This window comes from Ursus maritimus, unplaced genomic scaffold (assembly GCF_017311325.1).
Source record: "Ursus maritimus isolate PB19 unplaced genomic scaffold, ASM1731132v1 scaffold_23, whole genome shotgun sequence".
Lineage (NCBI taxonomy): Eukaryota > Metazoa > Chordata > Mammalia > Carnivora > Ursidae > Ursus > Ursus maritimus.
The window spans coordinates 43529975-43555778 of record NW_024424786.1 but is presented as its reverse complement, the minus strand read 5'-3'; the positions used below and the strand labels follow the sequence as shown (position 1 = coordinate 43555778).

At 54.8% G+C, this 25804-nt stretch overlaps 1 protein-coding gene across 6 annotated transcripts in view; it reads left to right on the top strand.

The window, feature by feature from the left end:
• The first annotated feature begins 8863 nt into the window (after positions 1 to 8863).
• The window catches only part of LTO1 (LTO1 maturation factor of ABCE1), a 104309-nt gene continuing 87368 nt past the window's right edge, over positions 8864 to 25804 (top strand). For 3 of the 6 annotated variants that reach the window (XM_040639586.1, XM_040639587.1, XM_040639585.1), the window contains exons 1-3: positions 8864 to 8995; positions 10558 to 10663; positions 12129 to 12199. In XM_040639586.1, coding sequence (XP_040495520.1) covers positions 8946 to 8995; positions 10558 to 10663; positions 12129 to 12199 — 227 coding nt within the window. In that variant the 5' untranslated portion in view covers positions 8864 to 8945. Of the gene's footprint in view, positions 8996 to 10557; positions 10664 to 12128; positions 12200 to 15115; positions 15508 to 15541; positions 17217 to 25804 lie in introns of those variants that run through there. The other 3 variants (XM_040639584.1, XM_040639582.1, XM_040639581.1) reach the window with 3 other exon arrangements.

Below are 25804 nucleotides of genomic sequence, written 5' to 3'. Positions count from 1 at the left end.
TCCCGGAGCTGAGGGGAGGAGGGACACCCCAGCAGGGAGGGCTCCTTTAGGCCAGATGGAGAAGGTGCACTTCATTCCGAGGGCCACGGGGGGTCACGGGGATTACCCAGCACTGCTGCGGGGTGTAGTACAGAATGGGGGACACATCGCCGGAGTCCGCCAGGCCACGTGGGCGGGGTGCAGTCTTGGTGGTAGTCGGGGCTCACAGACACTGGGGGCAAGGTGGAGCCTGGGAGGAGTCCTCGCCGGCCCCAGCTCTCACACCAGCCACAGAATCCCTTGGCCCTTTGGGGGCCTCCACCTTCCAGCCTATTGAATGGGGGGGATCCTTGGATTCCACATGAGGTTCCTTTTAAAGGGGTGTGTATTTAATCACCCTAATGCCAATGCGTGAGTTATTCTCCTTGTGAAAAAGCCAACTATGGGCAGAGATGAAGTCCCTCCTAGCCCACCCTGTCCCTGTCCCTGTCCCCATCCCTGTCCCCTGTCCCCTGGCTGCGTGTGTGCCACATACTTGGGTGCCTCCGTGGTTCCAGGCACACATTCCTCTGCACCCGTCTGCTCTCGCTGCCCTCACCTCCTGCCTCCCCTGTCTACCTTCTGGCCTCCGCTCCACGTTCTGGCCTCCTCACGGTTCTCCACGATGACCACTCACCATGGAGTCTTTAGTCCCCACAGCCTGGACCCACCCTGCCCGTCTCTTTGATCCAGTCCTTCCCAGTCACACCAGCTAAGCTAGCCCGCCTCGCCAGGCCCAGGTTCCCATCCACAGAGGACAGCGCTTGGCCTCTTGGCCTGTCCTGTCGAAGGCCCTGGGTTGCTGCTCTGTTCCCCGCTTCCTAGCAGCGCACCCCAAACATCCAGTGTTCATTTCCTAGAGCTCCCGTCACAAATTACAAAGAACCAGGAAGCTTAAAACAAGAAAAATTTATTCTCTCGGTCTGGAGGCCAGAAGTCCAAAATCAAGGTGCAAGCAGGGCCTCACTCCCTGCAGGACGCTAGGGGAGGGTCCTTCCTGCCTCTTCCAGCTTCTGGGGGGCCCAGGCATCCCTGCGCTTTGGCTGCATCCCTCCAGCATCTGCCTCTGTCTTCACGTGGCCCCTCTGTGTCTGCTTTTCTGTGTTATAACGTGACACCTGTCCCTGGATTTAGGGCCCAGGTAGGTAATCCAGGATGATCTCAAGAGCCTTACTTCTGCAAAGATACTTTTCCCAACTAAGGTCACATTCTCTGGTTCTGGGGGTTAAGACTTTGACATAGCTTCTCGGGGGCATCATTCAACCCATGACAGATGGAAAGACAGGAGTGGAGTTCCTTTGTTGGAAAGGGTATGCACGTTACAAATCTTTCCAGAGGCTGCCGGCTGCATTGTCAATTTATCCATGGGCAACTTTAAAGCACACCAGGCACAGTCAGTCCTCACAACCTCTGCAACTGAATGTACTGTAAGGAAGACGGAGAGCTGACGGGGAGGGCTCCAGGCCGGGGGTTTCACCACTCACTGACACTGGCCTGGGACTGCTAGGGCCCCGGGCAGGTGGGCTCGGGAGAGCCCCGAGGCAGGCCGGGGGTCACCTTCTTCCTTGCCAGCTGCCCTGCCCTGTGGCTCTTGGGCCGCAGGTGGAGTGCCTGCTGCCAGGTGGCGGGGGAGCCTAGACCCATGTGCAGCCTAGATCCCACCCCAGCCCTGGATGAGGAGTCTGAGAGCTGCGGGCAGCTGGGCCCAGACCAAAGCAGGCTGATGGGGGAAAGTTCCAGAGACTGAGTGCTCTCCCTGGGGGACCTGGGACGCAGTTCCAAGATCACGTTCCTCCATCAGAGCTGGGTAATGTCCGTTGGCCCGAGCGAGTATCCTCCATGTGTGATCTGAGAGCTCAGAGCTGGACATGGGCTGTGGGCCAGGACCTGCTCTAATGAGGGCTGGGTAGGTAGAGGCTGGGGCAGGTGGTAATGGAGGGAGGCCATGTGGTCTGGGGTGGCCAACCCTGGGATGGCTTTAACATCTGCCCCTTAGAAGCCAAGCAGCCCTCCCCCCCAGCTTCGGTGTCCACCCTGAGAAACGGTGATAAAATCCCTCTCCAACCCACGTTTTTAAGAATTCCAAGTGATAACCTAAGAAAGGGTCTGACACAGAGATAAGTGCGTCCTTATCATCGTTATTGCAGCCTGGCTGGGGCAATGGAAGTTCGGGATAAGAGTGCTCCAGCCCTGTGGAAGGGCCGCCGGGAGGGGCTTCCCCAGCCGGGGCAGGCGGCAGGTGGCCAGGAGCCGCGCTGAGAGGAGCGGCCTGAAGCGCAACAGCGCCCCCCAGTGGTGGGTGCCCTGGCACGTCTCGGCCCTCCCGAGGAGGACGTTCTCGGTGGAGTCAAGAATCTCCGATACTAGAGCACTGGGTGTTATAAGCAAACAATGAATGATGGAGCACCACATCAAAAACTAATGAGGTACTGTATGGTCACTGACATACCATAAAAAAAGAAAACCTCGGATACTGGACCCCAGGAGCGTTACAAAGGGAGGGGAAGACTCCTTCCCTTCTGCGCCCCAGCATCAGCTATACATCAGGAAGTTGTCATGTTGCTAATGGTTATTAATATATTTACTGCATCTCCTGCATGCCAGACACTCATTCTCTTAGCAACCCTGCAAGTGGGTACCAGTATTCCTCCCATTTTACAGATGAGCAAACTGAGGCCCCCGGGGGGAGTTGAATTCCACTAATTCCCAGCTGTGAGGCTGCATTTCAGATGCCCAGAAAAGCTGGTTTCCTCGAGCAGCACCACACATTGAGCAGAGGAAGAAGTGGAAAAAGGGGTTTGGCTTTTATTGCAGCAGACCCCATACTGGGTGTCTCCCCTCCATGCCCCAAGGCTTGCAGGGAGCCCCAGCCTTGCCTTCCCATGTCACCGCCCTGTTGGGAGGGGGATAGTCAGGCCAGGAGAAGGAAGTGGCAGGGCTGGCCCCACGGCAATCCGGCAATCCGGGCTCTGCGGACAGAGCCCAAGAAGGAAGGTCTGCTCCACAGAGGGTGGAAAGGAGGGAGCTCTCCCAGGCAGGGGAAGAATGGGGGAATGCCAGGAGGGGCAGAGGGAGGGAAAGCCCAGAGAGGGGTGCTGGGGCCAGAAGGAGCCACAGCCCTGGGAAGGCAGACACCGGAGGACCAGAGCTGAGGCCCCTCTAAAGAAAGGAAGGGGTGCCACACTGCAGACACCCTAGAGCCTCTGCGAGGGGTTCCTGAACCCTCTCACCTCCTCTCCAGGGACAGCAGGTGGGGGGGAGCCAGGCTGGGTCCTGCCTTCACTGTCCCATGTGGGCTCGACAGGACCGCTCCCCCCTCTGAGTGGCCACGGTGGAAGGCCACCCTCTACAGGGATGACCCCACATGCCGTGGTCAAACACGCCAGGCAAACACAGCCCTGCTGGCCTCCGGCCCCTGCTCCCTCCCCTGGCCCCATGGCAGCAGGGTGGGGGATGGGGTGGGAGGCATTCCCAGCCACCTGCCAGCCCTGTTCTTTCACTTACTTCACACCATCTACGGAGCACCCACTCTGCCATGGGCCCTTTGCAAAGGAAGCTTCACAAATTTGGCTTCTGCTAACATTCAAACATTCATATTTTCTTCTAGAACTGTATTTACTTTAAAAATCACAGTTTTGGAGACACCCCCGCCCAGCCCATACTGGACTCTGTACGCGGGAATGAGCCCTTCCTGGGAAGCCACGGAGACGTCTGGGTGTGTGTTTGGGACTGCGGCACAGAAAAGCCTAAGCGAACGCAAGGGTGCACGGGAGAAGTTGGTCCCCTCTCAGTGAAAGGACCGCTGCCAGAGCTTTGTGCTACTTTCCCCCAAAGAGTCTGCTTCTGCATAAGCATATGAGTCCCCTGAGACCAACCGAGCTTTAAGGAACTCAGGTGGGCCCTACCTGCCCAGACTCACCTTTTCTCTGTCTTGCATTTGGAAGCACTGCCTGTGTCCCTGTGGGTCCCAGGGCAGTCAGGACGATGGAGTGATGAGGAGCTTGGGTGGGGGGCTGGGGTCACCCGCTCTGGCCCAAATCTCAGAGCTTGTCCCGGGGTGGAGGCTGACCCCAGCTGGCTGGGGCCCTTCTGTTGGGTGTGAATGCTCGGAGAAGCCTCGTGGTCACTGGTCACAGCACCAGACACCCAGTTCCATCACAGGTCTCTTGCCGTTCGGCTGCCAGAGATTCCTGAGCAGACAGGTAGAAACTGGCCCTCCCGGGAAGGCACCCTGGTGCAGTCACTGTGGCCAACAGGACGCACAACTACGCTGTGATCCAGCAGTCACACTACTGGGTGTTCACCCCCAAAATGCAAAAACTAGTTCAGAGGGATACGTGCCCCCTGATGTTCACAGCAGCATTATCCACAATCGCCAAACTATGGAAGCCGCCCAAGCGTCCACTGACTGATGACTGGAGAAAGAAGAGGTGGCGTATATGTACGATGGAATATTACTCAGCCATCGAAAAGAATGAAATCTTGCCATTTGCGGGGCACCTGGGTGGCTCAGTCGGTGAAGTGTCTGCCCTCGGCCCAGGTCATGATCCTGGGGTCCTGATCGAGCCCCACGTTGGTCCCCCTGCTCAGCAAGGGAGTCTGCTTCTCCCTTTCCCTCTGCCCCTGCTCCCGTGCTCTTTCTCTCACTCACTCACTCTTTCTCTCAAACAAATAAAAATAAAATAAAATAAAATAAAATAAAATAAAATAAAATAAAATAAAATGAAATAAAATAAAATAAAATATTAAAAAGAATTCTTGCCATTTGCAATGAAGTGGATGGAGCTAGAGAGTATTAGGCTAAGTGAAATAAGTCAGTCAGAAAATGACAAATACCATAGAATCTCGCTCATTTTTTAAAAAGGTTTTTATTTATTTGAGAGAGAGAGAGGGAGAGCACAGAGGGAAAGGAAGAAGCAGACTCCCTGCTGAGCAGAGAGCCTGACTCCGGGGCTCGACCCTAGGACCCTGAGATCATGACCTGAGCCAAAGGCTCAATCAAGTGAGCCACCCAAGGGCCCCATATAGGATCTCACTCACATGTGGAATTTAAGAAACAAAACAAATGAGCAAAGGAAAAGAAGAGAGAGACAAAGAAACAGACTCTTAACTACAGAGAACACACTGACCGTAACCAGAGGGGAGGTGGGTTGGGGGGAAACAGGTGATGGGGCTGAAGGAGTGCACCTGTCCTGACAAGCCCTGGGTACAGTGTGTGATAACGTACGGAAGTTTTGAATCTGTATATGGTACACCTGAAACTAGTATTATACTGTATGTTAATTATTGGAATTAAGGGGGCTCCTGGGTGGCACAGCGGTTGGGCGTCTGCCTTCGGCTCAGGGCGTGATCCCGGAGTCCTGGGATCGAGCCCCACATCGGGCTCCTCCGCTGGGAGCCTGCTTCTTCCTCTCCCACTCCCCCTGCTTGTGTTCCCTCTCTCGCTGGCTGTCTCTATCTCTGTCAAATAAATAAATAAAATCTTTAAAAAAATTATTGGAATTAAGATAAAAACTTAATAAAAAAATAGTGGGTTAAAAAGAAAGAGAAAAAAGAAAGTGGACCTTCTGCGTAGGTTCCCAGGGCTCCACTCTGGGGAAGGAACAGAGGGGAATTAGCCCCAGAACCTGCAAGGGACCCAATCCTTAGATTCTCTGCCTCCTGTCCCAGGGGGTCACACTGGGATGTTAAAGCCCCCAAATGCCTCTTTTTTCCAGTTGTATTTTCATTTATTTTTGATGAATATAGAATGAAAGGAAGACTTATTTCCTGGAAGTAAGTTGTCATCTAATGACTTCCTTTTAAGAATTTGAAGTCAATTCTTTGTTTTTTCTTCTGATTATGAAAGGCATTTTTGCTCCATGATTAAAAGAAAAATCAAACACAGGAACACCTAGAGGAGAAGAGAAAGATTATTCATAATCTCATCAGTCCATTAGCCAGACGTGAGCACTCCAGCGCCGTAGCTAAGGACGGAATTAATCTGCAGCATTATAGGGCCCCTACCCTTGCAGATTATTTTTAAACATAAATCAAAACCGGTTGAGAGGGCGGCAGTTTTCCTCTTTAACCACCATGGGAACGAATGACACGTTTTGTTTTTAACTCGCTAATAGAATGGATGTGTTTCCGGGTTAACAGAATACCCACGTGTTCAGGTTTGGTTTGGCTAGTTTTGCAGGCCGTGTATTCTGTGGCAGATACACGTAAAATTTAAAAAAAGATCAATTCCAGTAAATGAATACTTTCCCATGAACTTTGAGGAATTTTGTTTTTCACTTTAGTTATATTGATTTAGTGCTCTTTGAACTTGAACAAGAATATGAGAATCATTACGATGTTTTGAAGTGTATTCTGTTTGTTGATATGGTAGATTCCTGGAAGCTGATTATAGCATCCCTTTATACCTTTTGTTATGAATTAAATATTTAAATAGTGTATTGAAGCCATTAGAATAAATACAATCAAGGCAGCTTTCAGAGATCCTAAATATGGAGGCTTAAAATGCTCTATACCTTTGAAAACCTTTTTAGTTTTCATGGTACCTGTACAAATTTATCATTTCTTATTCCATTCAATTAAATGCAGAAATTTCAGTTCCTAAGATCTCTACACAAGCAAATATCGGAATGTTTCCTCAAAAAACTCAGATAACAAGGAGAAATACTAATTCTGAGTTTTTCTACCTACTTTTTAATGAATTCAGTTGCTAAAAAGGACATCGAATTTGAAACTTATTTAAGGATCTTGAAATAAATTATATTTGTATGCTAAAATTCCCTTTTTCTACCTTAGAGGCCCTCTTTTAGAAGTCTGATCCTATTTGAAAATGAAGCAATTTGTGACAAGTATTGAGAATCCAAGATAACACAACCAATCTTTTACCCTTTAATGTTAAAGCAATCTGGGTTCAAGACAGTATTTTAGGAACATAACCGTGAAACACATGAGGGGAAGATCTCTCCAAAGCTTTATTTTCAAAACAATAGTTTGAATCAACACTGTTGATTTTTGTAGCACATGTAATTTTTCAAAACTTTGCACAATTATTTAAAGTTTGAAATTAAGACTCGTACTCTTCTATGTATGTCTTCATTTTCGTTTAAAGATTTTATTTATTTATTTGAGAGAGAACGAGAACCCAAGCCAGAGGGAGGGGCAGGCTCCAGGCTGAGCACAGAGCCGGATGCAGGGCTCCGGACCTGAGCGAAGGCACTTAACCCGCTGAGCCACCCAGGCGTCCCTGTATATGTCTTTATATCCATGTGTTTTATCCTGTAATGGTCTGTTTCTCTACCACACACTGTTTTCCCATTCCAAAAGGTACAGCTTGTTTCGTTTTCTTTCAGCTGATGGGGTTTATGTTCAAAAAATTTGCTTTATATATGTAATACTGAAAGAACCATTCCCTTATTTGGGATATTTTTGTAATATAATGTTAAGTTTCATTAACTCATGAATAGGCGGGGATAAGGGTATAAAATTATACATATCTGATTATTTGTATGTGGAAATTCAAAGGGGAACAATGTAACAAAATTAGCAAAAATCAATTGGTGGCAGGGTGCCTGAGTGGTGCAGTTGGTTAAGCCTCGGGCTCTAGGTTTTGGCTCATGTCGTGGTCTCTGGGTCCTGGGACGGAGCCCCACATCTGCTCTGCTTGGGATTCGCTCTCCCTCTCCCTCTGTCCCACGCTTTCACACATGTGCTCTCTTGCACGCTCACGCGCTCTCTCTAATAAATAAATAAATCTTTTCTTAAAAAAAGAAATGTACCTGATCTTTCAAAAAAATGAATTGGTGGCCGAATGATGGGAAAGTGGATTTGTTTGCTTGTTTTGCCCTTTTTCCTACATCAAAATGTTTTGTGATTTTATTTGGTGACGAAAAAAAAACCCACCTAAAAACAAAAAGATACTCATCGCACAAAATATACGAAGTCTATTTAATTTCATCTTCTGAAAAAAACTGTTTTATGGGGCTTTTTTATGCTCCAAGAGTACCTTACGTTCACTGTGCAAACACGGACTGCTCAGAAAAAAATATAAAAGAGGACATTTAAAAACTAATGTAATTCCAAACTCTGGATCTAGTCACTGTGGACATTTCGGTGCACTTCCATTCTTTTTAAGAGCGTAATTGTTTAATGTAGTTGGGATTGGAGGGTATGTAAACTTTTTTTTTTCCTTTGAACATTGGGAACATTTTGTATGGCTTCACTTTTGCCTCAAACATGATTTTTGGCGGCTGCTGGAGTCCTCGGGGTGCATGGGCAGACCGTGCTGCAGCCAACATCAGAGCAAGTCCTGGAGGTGACGTTCCAAGGTCACGGGCACAGACACCCCCTTCTCCCCTCTGCCTGCCTGACCAGTGAATTCGCACTCAAGCCTTTGGCCCATCTCTTCGCCCCTGTTAGGATGCACCCATTGCTTATCCTTTTTAGTAAGTTCTTTATAAACCAGACACATTATTCCCTTAGTTGAGAATATTTAGGACAAACACACATCCAGATCGTTCCTTGGCTTTTAATGTTATCACCACTTTCGGCGTGCACGAGTGTGCATTTTTCACGTAGTAAAATATGTTGGTTTTCCCTTCGTGATTTCCTCCGCGGCTCTTGTGGATAAACTGCACCTGCAAGCTCACCTGGATGTCCCACCTAGACTTTTAAGCCTCCCCGCCCCCCCCTCCGGCGAAGGCAAGGCTCGGCTTCGCCGGCCCCGCCCCTGGCGCGCATGCGTCCGAGCCCCGCGGCGCCAGCTGGGCCCTCCCGCGCGCCGTCCTTACCCGGCCTGCCCCGCGCCGCCGCCTCCGGAAGTGGCCTCGCCTCCGCAGAAGCGGTGAGTGGGTACCCGATCCTCGTGGGTGGCGGTGTCTTCGCGGGGCTGCGGAGCTCGAGAGGCAGGGCGGTTCGGGCCGGGAGCCGCCATGGCCGGGAGTCAAGATATGTTCGACGCCATCGTGATGGCGGACGAGAGGTGGGTGGCGGGGCGGGGACGGGCCTTCGTCTTCTCTCGCTTTGGAAGCGGCGCGGGCCTGGTGAGCCGCGCGCGCGGGCGTCGGGTGGGGGGCGCCCTGGGGTCGCGGACACGTGTGGGGCCGAGGTGCTGTGGCCGCTGCTTTACTCTTCGGCGGATCGCCACGTGCCCAGCTGCTCCCCCGACCCGCCTCCCGGTTCGGGGCGGCCCCGAGCATCTGCTCGGCCTGATGACTGCCTTCCTCCGGGACGCCCCGTACTTGGGTGGGACGGACCTTTGCCATCTGGGCGCTGCCCCCTTTCCTTGTTCCTTACTGGTGGGACATACGGCAGCATTCATGGACATGCTGATAAATGTGTCAGATGTCATCCCTCTCCTTCTAGAGCCCCTGGGGAGTGCCTAGGGCTGTGACGGTGGCGACCCACGAGTTGCTTTGTGGCCATCTTCCAGTGCCCGGCCCACTTGAGACATCAATAGACATCATTCGTGAAAGAGAGCGAACATTTAACCATCAGCCGCTGACATTTATTTAGAGCTTTGTGTGAACCCAACAGTGAGCTCAGTGTTGTATCCCGGTTAACTGTTTAAGCCCTCTTTGTGAGTTAGATCCTATTATCCACCCTGTTTTACAGATGAGGAGGCAGGATCACTCCCCAGGGTCACACAGCCAATAAGTGGGGGCATACACTGCCTCACAGGGGGCTCCAGCAGACTTCTATTTTTGGTGACTGCAGGTTAGGATGGTCCCACTCACACTGTTGAGTCCCAGCCGTTCCTATATTCCGGGCACCACTGCCTTCCTATATTTTGTGATGATCTGATGGCATTTCTCCCTGCTGGTGTACTGAGTTGTGATGGAAAGCCCTGTGTATATGGCGGAGTGTGTTGAAGCACTTGACACAGTCGTGTAGGCTAGACTCAGAACTTCCCACTAACCTGGCTGCAGACTGGAGTCGCTGCAAACTGGGGGTTTCAAAAAGTGGATTCCTGGGCCTTCCTCCAGACTTCCTGAGTATCAGGGGCTGAGGCCCTCGAATTTGTATCTTTAAAACTCTCCCATGTTTTTCTGGTATCTTACCAGGTTTGGGATTCACGAATTCGGCCACCCCCTCCTTGTAGAAGAGGCGGAGTGGGCTTCGTGAGGTGTGGTGATTTGCCAGCAGAGACTGAGGGGTAGACCTGGGATTGTGACCTATGTTTTCTTTTTCTTTTTTTTTTTTTTTAAGATTTTATTTATTTATTCGACAGAGATAGAGACAGCCAGCGAGAGAGGGAACACAAGCAGGGGGAGTGGGAGAGGAAGAAGCAGGCTCATAGCGGAGGAGCCTGATGTGGGGCTCGATCCCAGAACGCCGGGATCACACCCTGAGCCGAAGGCAGACGCTTAACCGCTGTGCCACCCAGGCGCCCCGTGACCTATGTTTTCTGACTTAAATTTGGTACTGTTTCTACTCTACTGTGTCTTGTCTTGCCGAGTCTGGGTAATATGGGAGAGAAAATTTTTTTCCAGGAAAAACACTCTTTCTCCTGTTTCTTTGAGCAAGCTTGCTTCTCCATCACAGGTTTCACGGGGAGGGATATCAGGAAGGCTATGAAGAAGGCAACAGTTTGGGCATCATCGAAGGAAGACAGTATGGCACGTTACATGGAGCCAAAATTGGATCTGAGGTAAGTGGGGGACCCCCCCCCCCATTTTTAGAAGTGTGTCCTTTTCACTCGTAGTTTATAATTTGCTGTGGTGATCAGTATGGTAGAGCTGGAACTTGAGGCCTCTTTAGATAGATGGCTGTGGCCTGGAGGAAGCTGCTGGAGCGACAGTCTTTGTCCAGACCGACAGAGCATGTTGCCGTGCAAGCCCGCCTCATCTCCGTGCGCTCCGCAGACACTGTGATTTTTACGGCTGGAAGGTCTGGGCACCCCCGTGCCGGGCAGGCCTGTCAGCACCATTGTTCCAGCAGCATTTGCTCATTTCTTGTCTCTGTGTCACACTTCAGTAATTTTTGCATTGTTTCAATCCTTTTCAATATTGTTATATTCACTTTGGTGATGGGTGGTTATGACTCGCCGAGAGTCCAATGATGGTTAGTGTTTTTTAGCAATAAAGCATTTTTTACCCAAGGTACGTACGTTGTTGTGTAGACGTACTGCTGTTGTACCCGCTTCGAGCACAGTGTAGTGTAAACTTAACCTTCATATGCGCCCAGAAACCAAGCAGTTCGTCTGTTGCGGTGGTCTGGAACCGAACCCGCATCCCTCTGAGGTGTGCCTGCCTAGAGGGAATGAAGTGGTGCGGTCTGGGGAATGAGAAAGCCGGTCCTCGGCCACCTCAGTTTATGCTGGCGTATCACAGTGATCCAGCCACCTCAGTCCTTACCCTGTGTCACCCGTTCCCACTGAAGTCCCCTGAAAGCCATAGTCGTCTTCTCTTCCCTTTGCCCTCAATGGGCCCTCACTACGGAGGACCAGCTCTGAATGGCAGAGCCTGTGGCAGTCGGGACTGCAGTAGATGTCTGCTGCTGCAGAGCGGGTCACCGTAAACTGGGGGCGCCTCCGACATCCAATTATCTCTCACACATCCCAAGGGGCAGGAGTCCAGGAGCAGCTGGACTGGGTGGTTCTGGCTCCGGGCCACACAGTGCTGGCTGGAGTCAGGCCTGCAGCCATGTGTAGGCTCCCCTGGGGCTGGGAGAGCCACTTCTGAGATGGCTCAGTCACACAGCTGCTGTTGCCACGTGGACTGCAAAGTAGGGCTGCTTGAGTGGCTTCATGACAGTTGAGCCAGTGATCAAGACAGCAAGGCAGGAGTGATGTCCGCTATGCCTAAATTCAGAAGCCATGCGCTGCCTTTCCTGTGTTCTGGCTACGCGGGCCATCCCGCTGCATGAGAGGGGACCACATGGGACATGCAGGGCCAGGAGCAGGGCCAGTGGGAACTTCTGGGAGGTGGCCGCCGCCCTGCTGAAGGCTTGGCCACCTGACTCCTGTGGTCTGATGCCTAGCAGGTGCTCCCAGAACCGCGGCATGAGAAGCACCACTGCCTTCCGTCCCACTTTAGTTTCGAGAGCTTGATAATTAGATACAGTGTAGCTTGTTGCTTATTAATTTCACTCTTAACTGTTTTGTAAATTCACAGATCGGGTGCTATCAAGGCTTTGCTTCCGCTTGGAGATGTCTCCTGCACAGTTGTGCCACTGAGAAAGACAGGTAAAGTTTAAGACTTCTTTCTTTTTCACTGTGTGGAGCAAGAGTGTGGTTCCATAGCTTACTCTGACTTTGGACAGTTCGTGCCTCAGTTTCCTCATCTATCACATGGAGAAAATAGACCAAACTTCAATATGGTCACGATAGTCACAGGAAATTGTAAATAGCACAGAGCTCATTTTCCGTGTCTGGTGAACATGTGTTATTACTTGTCAAGCCTCCCTGGAGCCCTCTGCCTTTTCCCTGCAGGCATCAGAACACCAAGTGGATTTTAGATCGCCTGCCAGTAAAATAACGTTGGAGTGGATTTTATCTTCTCATTCATCTTCCCCAGAGCTTCTAGTAAACACAGTGCAGTGGGCTTGGTGTGACTGGGGTCAGAAGTGGTGGCTGTGTTGTTGCTAGGTTTTTCGTGCACCCAGCTAGGTGTGCTGGTGAGAGAAGTCGGTGTGTGTGTGACACGTGTCTGGTACTTGGGGGCGCTGAGTAAATGCTAGCTATTTTTTGGATCGTTTGTAGTCTTTTTAGACTGTTTTCGCCATGTGCTACCTGCTGAAGCCCCAGGGACCCTGGGGCACATCTGTCTTCATTCTTAAGCTGGGAACGAAGCCTGAAGTGAAAGGCACACATGGCCTGGCGTCGCGCTGCTCCTGGGAGCCCAGAGTCAGCTTTGGCTGGGGCTCTGCCTCGTTCTGATGTCTGCTGGCTTCACCTGGCCTGGGAGGGGCCCGAGAGGAGAGTGGATGACAGCAGGGAAGGTGGCACTCCCCTGTCCCATTGACTCGTCATCTTATTTGAAATATTTTGAATTTCTAGCATTTGGGCGCCTCTGTATTCGAGGACGGGAGTGCTCGCAGCTGATTGTGAGTGATGCTGAGATGGCCTGCCCTACCTCGATTGAGTCCCTGGGCTGCTCCATTGGCACAAGTCACTGGCAGGGGACCAGATGTGTACGGGAGCCGAGGCGCATCCAGGGTAGGGATGGTCCTCTGAGGACTGAGAGAGCGGTCAGGATGGTGTTTGGCAACTTGTGGCGCCACTGGGTGGCAGTCACAGCTGAGCTTGGCTCTCTGCCCCGGCCGGTCTGTGAGAGGATGAGCAGAGGTGGTTCTTGGAGCTCTCTCTCAGCCTCCCCCTGTCCACTGACTCGTGCTGGCTCCTGCAGGAGAGCTGCACGGTGGCCGGAGGGTCTCACACCCAGGGGGTGCCACCCTGGCCCCCGAGCAGGGGCTCCCTCATTTCTTAAAGCCACGCGCCCTGTCTGTCTCAGCTAGAGGAGGACCCGGGCCAGGGCTCGGGACTGGTAGAAGCCGTCTGGCACCTCGCGGCCACCCCCACCAGCGCAGCTCGCGGTCTCCTTAGAACACAACGTAGAAGCCTGTCTTGTGGAGCTGTTGTCAGTTTTTTGCATTTTTATGGTAGGATAATTTTAAAATAATGGTCGAAGGCTGATAGAGGGTCTTTTGCTTCTTTATGTTCCAAGTAAGGGAAAAGCCCGATCTGCATTCAGTAAAATAAGGGGCTTGTAACGCCAGAGAAGCCACGGGAGGCGATATCTCAGACTGGAGGACGGTGCTTTACATCAGAGGGCCGTGTCTTTTGATGGAGTCCGAGGTGCCACCCCTCCCCCACCCCCCCAGCAGCCTGGTGGAGCCGTGTGCAGACCAGCGTCTGGCCGTGGCAGAGCTCGAGCTCTGGCGCCGTCCGTGTTGGTGGATCAGCCGGGAGCGGGCACACCCTCCTGACAGGCACTGACTTTGACGGTGTGACGGGCCGGGTGTGTTTCGAGTAGTTTCACTGACCACAGAAGAATAAGTTGCTACTTGCCAAGTTAAAAGTGGGTGGTATTCTTACCATGCTGGAATACAGCCGTTTCCACATGTTGGCATTTGCCTTCCCTCGCCCTGGAAACTGAGTGCTTCGTTGCTTTAATTTACTTCCTTTGACCTTTTACAGTTTGTATTGTCTCAGAGAGGTAGCCGTCGTAGTTCTCGTAAACCGACTTGCCATCGGCAGACTTCCTCGTGTACCTAAAAGCAGCGGTTCCGAGCCGGTTCTTAGGCGATGTTGGTTGCTTTGGATTCATCCTGGGGAAGAGTTCTGTAGGATTCCCATTAATCAATACCTAGCATCCTTCTGACACTCCGATGACCCAGTGTGGTCTAGGGGAGGGTGCCCGTCAGGATCACGGTGCATTCCCCAATGTGCACATCTGGGAACGGTCTTCCCCACCCCCAGGTGCGAGCCCCGGTCTCCAGGGTCCAGGGGAAGCAAGGAGACTTAACGCTTAACTGAGTACCTGCTGTGGGCTGGGTTTTGGGCTTGATGGAGGTTACTTCTCTTGAAAGCCCGGAGGTGGCTGTTAAGTCTGCACGTCACAGAGAAGTTAAATACCCGAGTGCCTTGGAGCCCCCTCGCCTCCCAGCAGAGCTTTGCCTTCCTGGGAGAGGGAACTGGACCCAGACACCGGTTCCTGCCCTTTGGAGGGAGGGCCTTGCTGGTCTACCTGCCGCTGACCTCCCCAAGGCTGTGAGCGTGATGTTTCTGGGTCCCGGAAAATCCCCGGCCCACAGCAGGCTTGATCGTGCCCCAGCGCTCTGTTCTTGTCTGGTTTTGCCTGTTCCCACGTCTGTGACCTAGGGGAGGTCGCGGCGGGTTGCCTCGGTCGCTTGCTCCCTGGCTGGGATACAGGTACCTCCGTAAGCTTGATACGCACCTGATGTTGAGCGCGGGGTGTGGGCGCGAGCACGTTGCTAGGAAAATATTATTGTGTGTAGTGAGAAAATTACTCATCCGGCTTCTGGACCCGGGCATGCTCAGCACACCCACGGCTTTCAGGTAAGTGATGCGGATCGTCGTTACGTAAGCAGAGCCCACTGTGTACAGAAGACTAAAAGCTTTTATTTCTGTGCTTTACAGCAAAAAGATGAAGGCCTTAGAATCATTGATTGGAATGATTCAGAAGTTCCCTTACGATGACCCTACTTACGATAAACTTCACGAGGACCTAGACAAAATTAGAGGGAAATTTAAACAGGTTTGTCCACTGCCTCTCTCTCTGATAGGAGAGCCTTTCTCCGAGCCAGCCACGCACAGTCCCAGGCACTCACGTCGCTTGTGGTCTCAGGGCTGCGTGTGCCCTGCGCGTGGGCCACGGAAGCACGTCATTTTTGTGTTTCTGTTTAAGAAAACCGAAGCTGGCCTAGAGAACGGACAGTCGTTAGAACTTCTTTAGGGGTTGGTGTCGTAGACACGAAAAGCTGCAGGTAGAAGGTTTTGTTCTAGTTTGTCAGTAGAAATAAATAAGATTTTAAAAAATTCATCTTTTTTCTTTTGTGTTTTCAGCTTTGTTCATTACTAAATGTTCAGCCGGACTTTAAGATTAGTGTGGAAGGTTCCGGACTTTCATTTTGAGGATGACAGATGAACAAAGACGGAACATCAAGGAACAGATGTCCGTATGTTAATTGTTTAAGAATGTGATTCAAGGCGAAACAATGATGGAGTATTCATTGTTCTGTGGGGGGGCCCCAGTGTGGCCAGTGAGAGGGCTTCCTTCTCCCTGGGGGCCCCCTGTGGCCCCTCCACACAGGCCCGGCCTTTGTTGGGCCCTGTCTGCTCCGCAGTCTGAGTGACTCCCTGCCAGAGCCCTCATGAGGCCACTCGCTCCCGATCCAGGGTCGCTGGCCGGTGGTCCTCTCCAGCTGGGCGGGCCTGGCTGGTTCTGGACTGGGGGTGGCTCTGGCTAGGGTTACCCTGACCCCCGAGCCTGGACTCGGTGCTTAGTGGAATAGTTTTTTAGAAACTGAGAGCACCTGGGTTGAGGTGACGTGAGTTGGTGGGCGGTGTGCCAGGACTGCCATTCACTGACCCCGAGGACGTGCCGGCGCTGGGTGATGCGTTCCCCTGTTCTGTGTAATCCCTTCAGTGTTCCCACTTTACAAATGAGGAAACCGAGACCCGCGGGGACGGCCCGCGGGGACCAGCTCGGACTCCGATCCTCCGCCCACCTGTCACCACCGTGTCACCGCCGTCTTGTGCTGCCTGCTCTGGAACATGAGCTCACAGCCACAGAGTTGCTCGCTGCTGTCAGGCCTAGGGTGCATGGGTCCCCACTGTGCTCTGTGGAGCCACAGGGAGTCACTGGACAGCTGACATGGCATCTGGCTGAGAGGGGCTTCAGAGGGAGCTGGGACACGCTTGTCGCACTGTCTCTGGGTGGGGGTGGGGCTTTGCAGCATTCACATGGCTAAGGGGGGAAATACTTTAGGCCAAAGACTACATGTTGGGCTGCTGTTATCTCTGCAGAGTTAGGGAGCCTTGTGTTGAGGGTACTGCGTATCTCTTCTGCCTGTACTTTGCAGGCATCTGTATCGACGGGGAGCTATGGATGAATGGGGCAGGTGGTTCCCACCGTGATCCTTGGGCGTCCCTCTGCCCGTCCCCGTGTGCTCCCTCCGGGGGGCGCCCTCCATATTGCTGGCAGGTCCTGCCTGCTCCCGTCTGAGGCAGCGTGTCTGAAAGTCATGTGTGAAGTGAATAAAGGCATTAACTGTGAATCTGTTCCAGTTTTTAACATTCCTAACATCATTCTGGAACGCCTGAGCAGTTGCCGCTGTGTTGTCCAGGCTGGTGGTGCGGACAGCCTGCATGAGCGGGGTTTGGGGGTTTGCTTCCCTCTCGTTGGGTTGCCCTGGCCAGTGTGCTGAGGAAGAGACTGGGGCTTGGTCTTGGCGCGCTGCCGCTGGCGTGTGCATCCCCGAGCACGGCCCTTGTCTCGGCCCCGGAGTTCCCGGGAGCTGGTGTGCTTACGGCTGCGGACGGCGCCGACCCCCTGGTCGGATCCTGCGGCCTCAAAGGCCAGCGGTGGGCATCCCTCGTGGGTGGGACGGGCAGGGGGGTGAGGAGGGGGCGGCTGTGGTGGATTTCCTTGGTGGATTGTTGTGTTTTCTAAGGTCTGTGTTGTGGTGGTGGTTTCCTTTTACAAATGGAGAGAAAAATAAATAGCCCATTTTAAAGCTAAAGGCTGTCTGGGAGCATTTATAACGTGATACCCAGCAAATTTATTCCTTACTCCAAGTTAGCTGGGATCTAGGTCCGAGGGCGGGCGCGCAGGAGTGGGCCACGCTGCTGCTTTCTCTTGCGTTTCTGTCCACGCGTCTTATCAGAATGTGTGGTAGACATGGGTCCTGCGAGAGAGCCGTGCTCCGTGATGTTCGAGCAGGGGTCCGTTCCTCCTCGAGGGCCCTGGCCCAGCCACCTGTCAGCAGTTGCAATGGATCCCTCCTGCGCCAGACTCCCTCTCTGTCCCCCAGTCTTGGCCTGTCCTGTTCCCAGGGTTTGTGTGAGCTGCGGGCAGCCACAGGTCATGGAGCTGCCTCACTGAGCTCCTTCAGAACTCTCCTCTGGACACTGGGCTTGACCTCTGTGTGCCCGCCTGGACTTGGTCTCCAGGAACCTTTGGTCGCCTCCGACAGACCCCGATTACGGCACCAGCAGGCCACCTCAGCGCTTCCTTTGCTCTGTCCCAAGTGATGGCATCTGCGGTGACGAGCTCAGGCCTACGCATGGCTCCTTTTGGCCGAGGAGATGGTAGCGGATAGAAGTCTTTGGGGGGCCTCTGGGAAAGGTGGTATCGCTCTGAAGAGAGAGCATAGCCCCACAGACCATGCCTCTCACAGCAGTGCTGGAATCTTTGGGGGGCCTCTGGGAAAGGTGGTATCGCTCTGAAGAGAGAGCATATCTGTTTTGGAAGTTGTGTGCTGGAATCACTTGTCCCGTGGAAGTGACACCTGGGGTTACTACAGGCGGCTGACACCTGGCTCCGGACGAAGCCACACCTGGGCACATGTAGCGGAGCGCTGAAGAGAACCTGGCCCTGGTGGCTTCCCGCCGCTGACAGCCAGCCCCTGAGCTGCTTTGCTTTCGGACTTCACGTTACATGAGCTGATGAATGTCCTGCTAGTTCAAGGCTGTTTGGGAGAGGTTTCTGTCGTTCGCAGGAACGGTGTCTGTTCGCTCTCCCCTGTCCCAGTCCCGTCCTGCGCACCTACTGCTCTTGGATGTTGACCTTTGTCCAGATTGGCCTTGACTTTGGGAGCTCTCCGGTGTGGGATTTGTTCCTTTCTGATGGAACAAAAACATCGGTTTCCCAAGGCTTTGGCCTGCTCCCTCCTCCCCGTTGGAAACTCCCAGCGTGTTCTGTGCCACTGTTGGTCCACGCAGGCCACCGTAGCAGACACCCCAGACTGAGGCTCACCCAGCAGACGAGCACTGCCCCCCAGTCCTGCAGGCCAAAGCCCGGGATGCAGGCGCGGGCAAGGCAGCTTCCTGAGGCCTCTCTCGTGTGTGGACGGCCGTGCTCTCCCTGGGTCCTCATGGGGTCGTCCCTCCGCGTGTCTCTGTGTCATGCTGGATCAGGGCCCACCCCGGTGACCTCATGTTACCTTGATCACCTCTTTAAAGACCCTGTCTGCACACGCAGCCACGTTCTGCGGTGCTGGGGGTCAGGATTTCCACGTCGGAATTGGGGGGACGCGGCTCAGCCCTTAGCAGCCACCCCCCAGCAGCTGCTGGGAAAGAACGCTGACCTAGGACTTAGGAGAAAACGTTTCCCCTGGAGCTGCTTCATCGAATTCTGGAATGTGAGTCGGGACCAAGGGCAATGCCTGTGCACAGGCCGAACCGTCCTAGGAAGGGGCCACAGTTCACTTTCTGTTTCATATTCACTGTGCTTTTTCTCCACCCAGGATGAGAAAAGGATTTGGAGGCACTTGGAGAGCCTGTAAGTGGGGTTTTGAGAATAAGGGAAGGGAAAGGTGGGCAAGGAGGGTTTCCTAGAAGAAGTGCCCTTCACCCTCCCTACTGCTTTGTGAGCTTTCCTTTGACCTCAGCCCCACAGACCATGCCTCTCACAGCAGCGTAATCTGGAGAGATTGGAAACTAATTACCCTGTGAGGTCATCCTCATTCCTACAGTAATCACAGTCCTGAATGAAGTGGGAAGCTGGTCTTTGACTCCGGAAACTGAAGTCACCAAGCAGGGACGGTTGACCAGAGACAAGTGGGCATGGTGTCCAGTTCCAACAGGACAGGAGTCCTGTAGTTGAGGGCCCTGCCACGGAAGGCTGGATGGCAAGTCCAAGTCCGTGTGATCAAGTGGCCCAGCTGGGGCTTTGCAGGTTCCTTGTCCGAGAAGGAAAGTCACTCCTAACGCTTCAAGGACTTCTGCCTCCTTTCTGAATAAAACCTTCCTCCCCTGGCATCAGGGCCCTTGCTGGTGTGTCCCTCTGGGGCCCCTGTGGAGACAGCACTTTGGCCATGTCTGTCTGGGGCCCTGTAGCAGATCAGCTGGGCCTTGGGTGGCGGGGCTAGAGGTGCTGTCTTGGGCGATACGCAAGCCTGACCCCATTTCCACTGCTCAAGAGTGAGGCGCCAGGGAGCACAAGAGCCCTGGAAATGCTTGCTCACTGAAGCCTTAGTGACGGGTTGGTTCCACCCTTTCTACAAGGATTCACTGAGCATCTACTGTTTCTAGTGGGGGAGTGCCCCTAGAATGGCGGGGTGCTCACTGAACCCGCCCCCCAGCTTGAGAGCTCAGATTCGCCTGTTTCCAGTTGAATTGTTACCCCCCGCCCCAAAAAAAAGCCACGCCGCCTTGCTAGTCCCTGGTACCTGTGAATACGACCTCATTCAGAAGTAGTCTTTGCCGATGTGATTCAGGCGTAAGTTAAGACGGGTCATACTTGAATGGGGAGAGTGTGACTGTCCTCGTAAGGAGAGGAGACACATGGGGAGGGGGTGTCGTGCGAAGGCAGGGCCGAGATCGGAGCGATGCAGCTACCAGCCGGAGGGGGTGCTGACCAGTACTGGAGAGTGTGGCCCTGCTCACAACTTGATTTCAGACTTTCAGCCTCCAGAACTCAGCCTCATCGTTTATATTGGGGATTATATTGTTAAATCTGGAAAAGGTAGAAAACACATGGAAATTGTCATCGTTAGGAATCTTTGAAAGCCAAATGACATGAAGCCCATACTGGAGGACAGTGATTGCCTCCTGGAACAAAAGGGAGCTCACTTCAGGAGAGGCTTGGTCCAACAGCTGTCCGGAGAGCTGGTACCTTCTTTCTGCTCTGCCGCAGGACTGGCCTCAAGCTCAGAGCACCCCGTGGCCCGCAGCAGCCCCCCGGGGTGGTGGAAGAGCCACACCAGTCCCGGGAGTCCTGAGGAAGAGAGGGGGAGGCTGTCTTTCAGAAGCCTCAGAAAATGTCTCTCCATGTCTCGTTGGCTCTGTTAGATTTCACATTCACCCTTGAGCCTGCCACCCTTCAACCCCACACCCCTGGGGGGCGGATGTGCTGTTGGGTTTGACCCGTCAGCTCCTGTCCTGGAGCTGGGGTTGGGGTCATTCTCACCCAAGCCGCAGAGCAGAGCAGCCAGCACCGGGCAGGGGACTGGGGCTGGCACAGAGAACGAGAACTGGTCCATTTGTTGCTGCCACCCGGAGGGCTGCTGGGTTTTGGGGCCTTTCCTTCCACACCCGGATGACGCATGGGGTGATGATGGCCTTTACAGAGTAGTGACTGTGTCGGGCACCGTGCTAAGGAGCACACACACTCGGACCTTGGAGCCCTCACCCCCCAAAGCACTCACTGAACTGAGGTTTCTAAGCCCCTGTTCTGGGCTCGGCCAGGTCACAGAGTCTGAGCAAGGTGCAGACAACACCCTGCCCTCCTCCAAGCCTGTGTTCTCGTAGACACAGTTATCCCCATTTTTCAGATGAGAAAGTCGAGGCTCAGAGAGGGAAAGACACAGAGCCGGAAGGTGGCGGAGCCGAGATCCAACCCCTGGGTCTTTTCCTCCAAAACACCTTGTGTACTGCGTGCCCGTAAGTGTGTGTGAGCTTTCGACACGACTGGCTGCCTCACACCTCCCCCGCCAGTGCGCCTGGCTGCCCTTCTCCAGGCCCACCGACCAAGACGCTGGCCTGACTTCAGGGACTGCTGACTTGAAGCCTTGGCTATTGGGGGACCTGACCTCGACCCCTGGGCCTCCTGGCGCAGCTGGGCCCGAAGTGCAGGCGCTGGCCTTTGGGTGAAAAGAGCCACTTGAAGGCTTCCTACGTTTTACTTGTTTATTAAATTAAAAAAAATTGTTTTTAAAGATTTTATTTATTTATTTATTTGAGAGAAAGAGCAGGAACTGGGCGGGGGGCTGAGGGGCAGAGAGGGACAAGCAGCCATGCCGACAGATAGGAGCACAGGCTCCAGAGACACAGATCTGGCCCTGGGTCCGGCTCGGTCCGTGTCCTGGCTGTGTGATCCTGGCCCAGTTACTGCCCCTCTCTGGGCCCTGGTTTCCGCCTCTGGGGCAGGAGGCTGAAAGCCGCCACCCTCGGCCCCCGAGCAGCCCACTGCCCATTTGGGCACACAAGGCCCGACGGGCACATGGCCGAGCTCATCCATTTACTGTCACCCGTGGCTGCTTTTGCCCAGGGCGCTGTTGAGTGGGGCGGAGAGCCGGTGGTCAGCAGAGCCTCGGGCCCTCGCTCTGACCCTTTCTGTAGACACTGCCTGCCCTTGGCTGAGAAGGCGGCGATTGTAGCTGTGAGAACATAGGGCCCACTCACCAGGTTGTTTCAGGATCTAGGGAGGGACTGTGTTGGGCCCTGAGCACCCTGCCTGCTCTGCCATTTGTGCTCGGTGAGCGGGAGCTGTGATTCCCCTGTGCTGGACCAGGGCAAGGAGCACTGGCCAGCCATGCTCCGGGGACTGGGGACCAGGGGCCGGGACGCTCAGCTCAGAGGGAGATCATGTGGAGACAGCCGCCCATCTCCACTGCCCGTAGCCGAAAATGGAAAGGATTCGTGGCCCCAGCCTTCTCCGAGAGGCTCAAGGCCGACTGAGGCCCCCTCAGCAGGGCTCCGTATTCCTCTCCCCCACCCTCCTTGCGTGACCCTGTGAGTGGCGGTGACAATGCCCCGGATGTGGGCCCCAAGGCCCAGGCTGGAGCTGCCCGCCCACCGTCCACCGGCTATTGTCTGCCCTGGGCCTCAGTGTGGCTCAGGGCTGGGGGCCGCGGGCCAGGGGGCTGTGGGAACGGATTAGAAGCCCCGGGCTGCAGCCCCCTCTGCATAAACTCCTGATCAAAGGCATTCCTGGGATGACAGAGCCCTGTGTGCTGCAGAGGCCTGTCCAGTGTGCGGGGCGCACGCTTCACGCCGCCAGCCCCCGGGGAACATGTGTGCCCTCTCGAGCCCATGCTGCGGTGCCCGCTGCTGGGAGTGGCCTGTGGTGTGACCGTCGTCCCTCACCAAATGCAGAGCCAAGATGCACGGGCAGCGAGGCTTCCAGGAGGCCCCCTGGGGCGCTGGGCTCAGATGAGCTCTGGGAGCCTGACGCGGTGGCTGTGGCCGTGGCCCCTAGGAGCCCAGCAGTGCCCACTGCTGCAGACCTGACTCGCCTTCCAGCTCTGCACGTGTCCTCATGATGTGGGGGTCTGCCCGCTGCACCCTGGGTCAGGCAGGGCCGCCCCTCTGCAGCTCACAAAGCAAGCTGGGCCTGGCCGGTGGGCCCCCGCCTGCTGCCCTTTCCGTTCTGCTCCCGCTCCCACTTCTGAGCACCTACCGTTTTCCAGGCTGGGACTAGGGCTGCAGAGAAGGACCAGCGAGGCATCTGTCCTCAAGGGCTCATAGCCCAGATATCATGGAACACCCAGGTATCATGATTCCTAGACCTCCCAGAGCCACCTGCCGGGGCCAGGGGAGGGAACACCTGCACCCCCCCCACCCCCTGGGGAGAAGGGGAGGGCACTTCAGACGGGGGGTAGACAGGGGTGAAGGGGAGAGCTGGCTCAGGTCTGAGGACCTTGGATGGAGCTGGAAGGAGCTAGAAGCCCCAGAGGGCTTGGGCACAGGTGGCTGGGAGGTAGGGCAGACCCCAGGTGAGGCGGTGGGACCCAGCAAGGACAGGCTTTCCGGCTTGGGAGAGGGGCAGCAGGGGGCGACTTGGTCTCAGAAGTCCCTCAAAGGCTGGCTGTTACCTTAGGCAGATGCTTGGGGCAGCCAGACCTCCCACCAGGGGACAGGGTGGGTGGTTTGCCAGGGAAGGTCTACAGAGTCCTTTCCTGGGGTCTTCCAAGACCCGAGACAGGGCATGGGGGACTCCAGAACCCTCCTCCCCCTGCACTGCTCTGCACCAGGCCTCCGCACCCCCCCCCCATCTGCGCCTCTGCCTTTCTACGGAACCCACGGAAGGGCTCTGCAGGCCTGGCTCCCCCATTTGCTCGCCCCGATTTCTGCTTGAACCTGACGCAGTGAGATTGTTACCTCTGCTCCCCGAAACCACTCCTCAGGATAGCCCTGGCCTGCCCCTGGGGCTGGGTGCCTCCCCTGGCTCTGACCGCCTCTTAGTCTGCTGTGTCAGAGGCCCTTTCGGAGCCCCAAGAGTGCACCTGCCTGGCACAGGGCTGCTGTGGGGAAGCCAGCAGTCCCGGTCCCGCCGCACCCACCTGCTCCAGGTGCTCCGGTGCGTAGCCCATCTGGAGGCTTCCCGCTGGGAGGAGGGGCACCCTAAGGGGCAGGGCTTGTATACAGCAGGAGCCTCATAAAGGCCACGGCGAATTGACCTGACAAGGAGTGATATCCCTGGCTTCCCTCCTGAGCCCTCACCACCTGACAGTCTGGGGGCTGAGGACACACTGGGGACCCCAGACTCTGGGAAGAGGCCCAGGCCCCATGGAGCCGACCCTGAGGCCTGCTGGCACCTTCTCTGTCCACTCCCCACGTCGGGCTGGAAACGAGGCCGGCCACGTGCATCTGAAGCCCAGGCAGACGTCACAGGTGTCCAAGGCCTCCCAGGTCACTGGGTCCATGTGAAAGGCCACCGGGCCGAAGCCCAAACACACGCTCTGCTGTCCTCCCTGAGCTGGGGGGTGCCTCGGGACCGGGGCAGTGATTCACCGAGAACAAACAGCAAGTTTGCGCCAGGGGTTAGAGAAAGGTTATTTTCCTATCTGCAAATAGCCTTGTGGCGGTGCTGGGGAGATGTGGGCTGGGAGCCGCCAATGCAAGGGGTCCCGACCTCTTTCTAGCCCCCCTCCCCGATGTCCCCCCAGCTGAGATCATCACAGACTCCCTCCGGATCACCCGGGGACCTCTGGCCATGTCAGGATCCGTCGTGGGTTGTGATAATGGAGACCGTCCCGTCATCCGGTGGGGGGAGGCCCGGGTACAGGCAAACACCCCGCAGTGCACAGATCAGCTCCCCATGACACAGGGGGTGTGGCCCCACGTGCTGGCGGTGCCGAGGCCGGAGGCCCTGCCCGCCTGCCATCCCCCCGCCCAGGAACCCCGGCTCCCTGCCCGCCCCAGGAAAAACCAGGCACTGCACTGGGGGTTCACCAATTTTATTTCTAGACTTTTCATGTTCGTCTTCTGTCTTCTGCTGGAAACGTGCCAGTTACATGTGTGCCACAGTGTGCAACCAAAACACGCAGACCCAAAGTGCCCACCCACCAGAGACCCTCACAGCCTTGCTGGTCACAGGACAGACTCCGCTGTGCTCCCCAGACCTGCCCCCGGCCTTTGGCCTTCGAGCGCACACCACGTTCACCCCCCACCCCCCCCACGAGGACAGACCGTCCCTCAAGGACCCCGTTTGGTTCAGACAGAGATGCTGCAGCCAGAACGGTTGAGGTAAGCAGAAGCGGTGTTCCTGCAGGGGCGGGGCGGGCCGGGGCGGGCCGGGGCCGGTGGCCAGCGAGCACCCAGGCTGACCCAGCCGGGCAGGGGCCGCCCGTGGTGCAAATCCTTTGGGTTTGGCAGCGTGCTAGGCGAGTCGGGTGCACGGCACTGTCAGTGGGCCTCACTGAGATCCGGAGTCTTTGTTGAACGAGCGTGCCGCGGCAATGAAGGGGACAGAACACGGGCACGTACGCGCAGAGGCGACACTGGCACTTTCCCCAAGTCCAGAGGCGACTCCGCTCATCCGGAGTGACTGAGTCCTGCAGCACAGCACCGCGGTGGCACGTGACGACACACTTGTTACAATAATAATAATATAATGACGCAACTTTCGTAGCTACACGTCAAGAACGATCCGGCTGTCAAAGCTAACATGGTGGCACGTCCCAGGTCAGGCGGGCAGCCCGGCATCACAGGCGCAGGGAGAAGGGGGCGGTCGCGGCCCCGGGGCCGCTGGGCTGCGTGCACGACCGTGGCCCGGAGCCCACCCCGCCGGGCCCGTTTCGGGATCCCGGTCCGCGTGTCTGCCGGAGCAGGAGGCCGCGGGTCAGATGGAGCCTGACCGCCTGGTCTGCACATGGCTAAGAGAAGCATGAGGTATCGTGAAACAGGAACCTTTTTGGAATAGAGCAGTAAATCACATTAAGTCAAAATTGATCACATAAAAAAAAAATCTACAAAAAAAAGGCATCCTTAATACATTTTTCTATGAGAAAATTAAAACTCAAACATGGCAGTATGACATCGTAAAACAAAAACAAAAAAACTGATCCTCCGATAGCAGCAAAACGACGTGAAAGAGACAGAAAAGCGATGTGAAATCTGTTTCCAAACCGCGCTGGGAAGTCATCGGTAGCAGCGAATCAG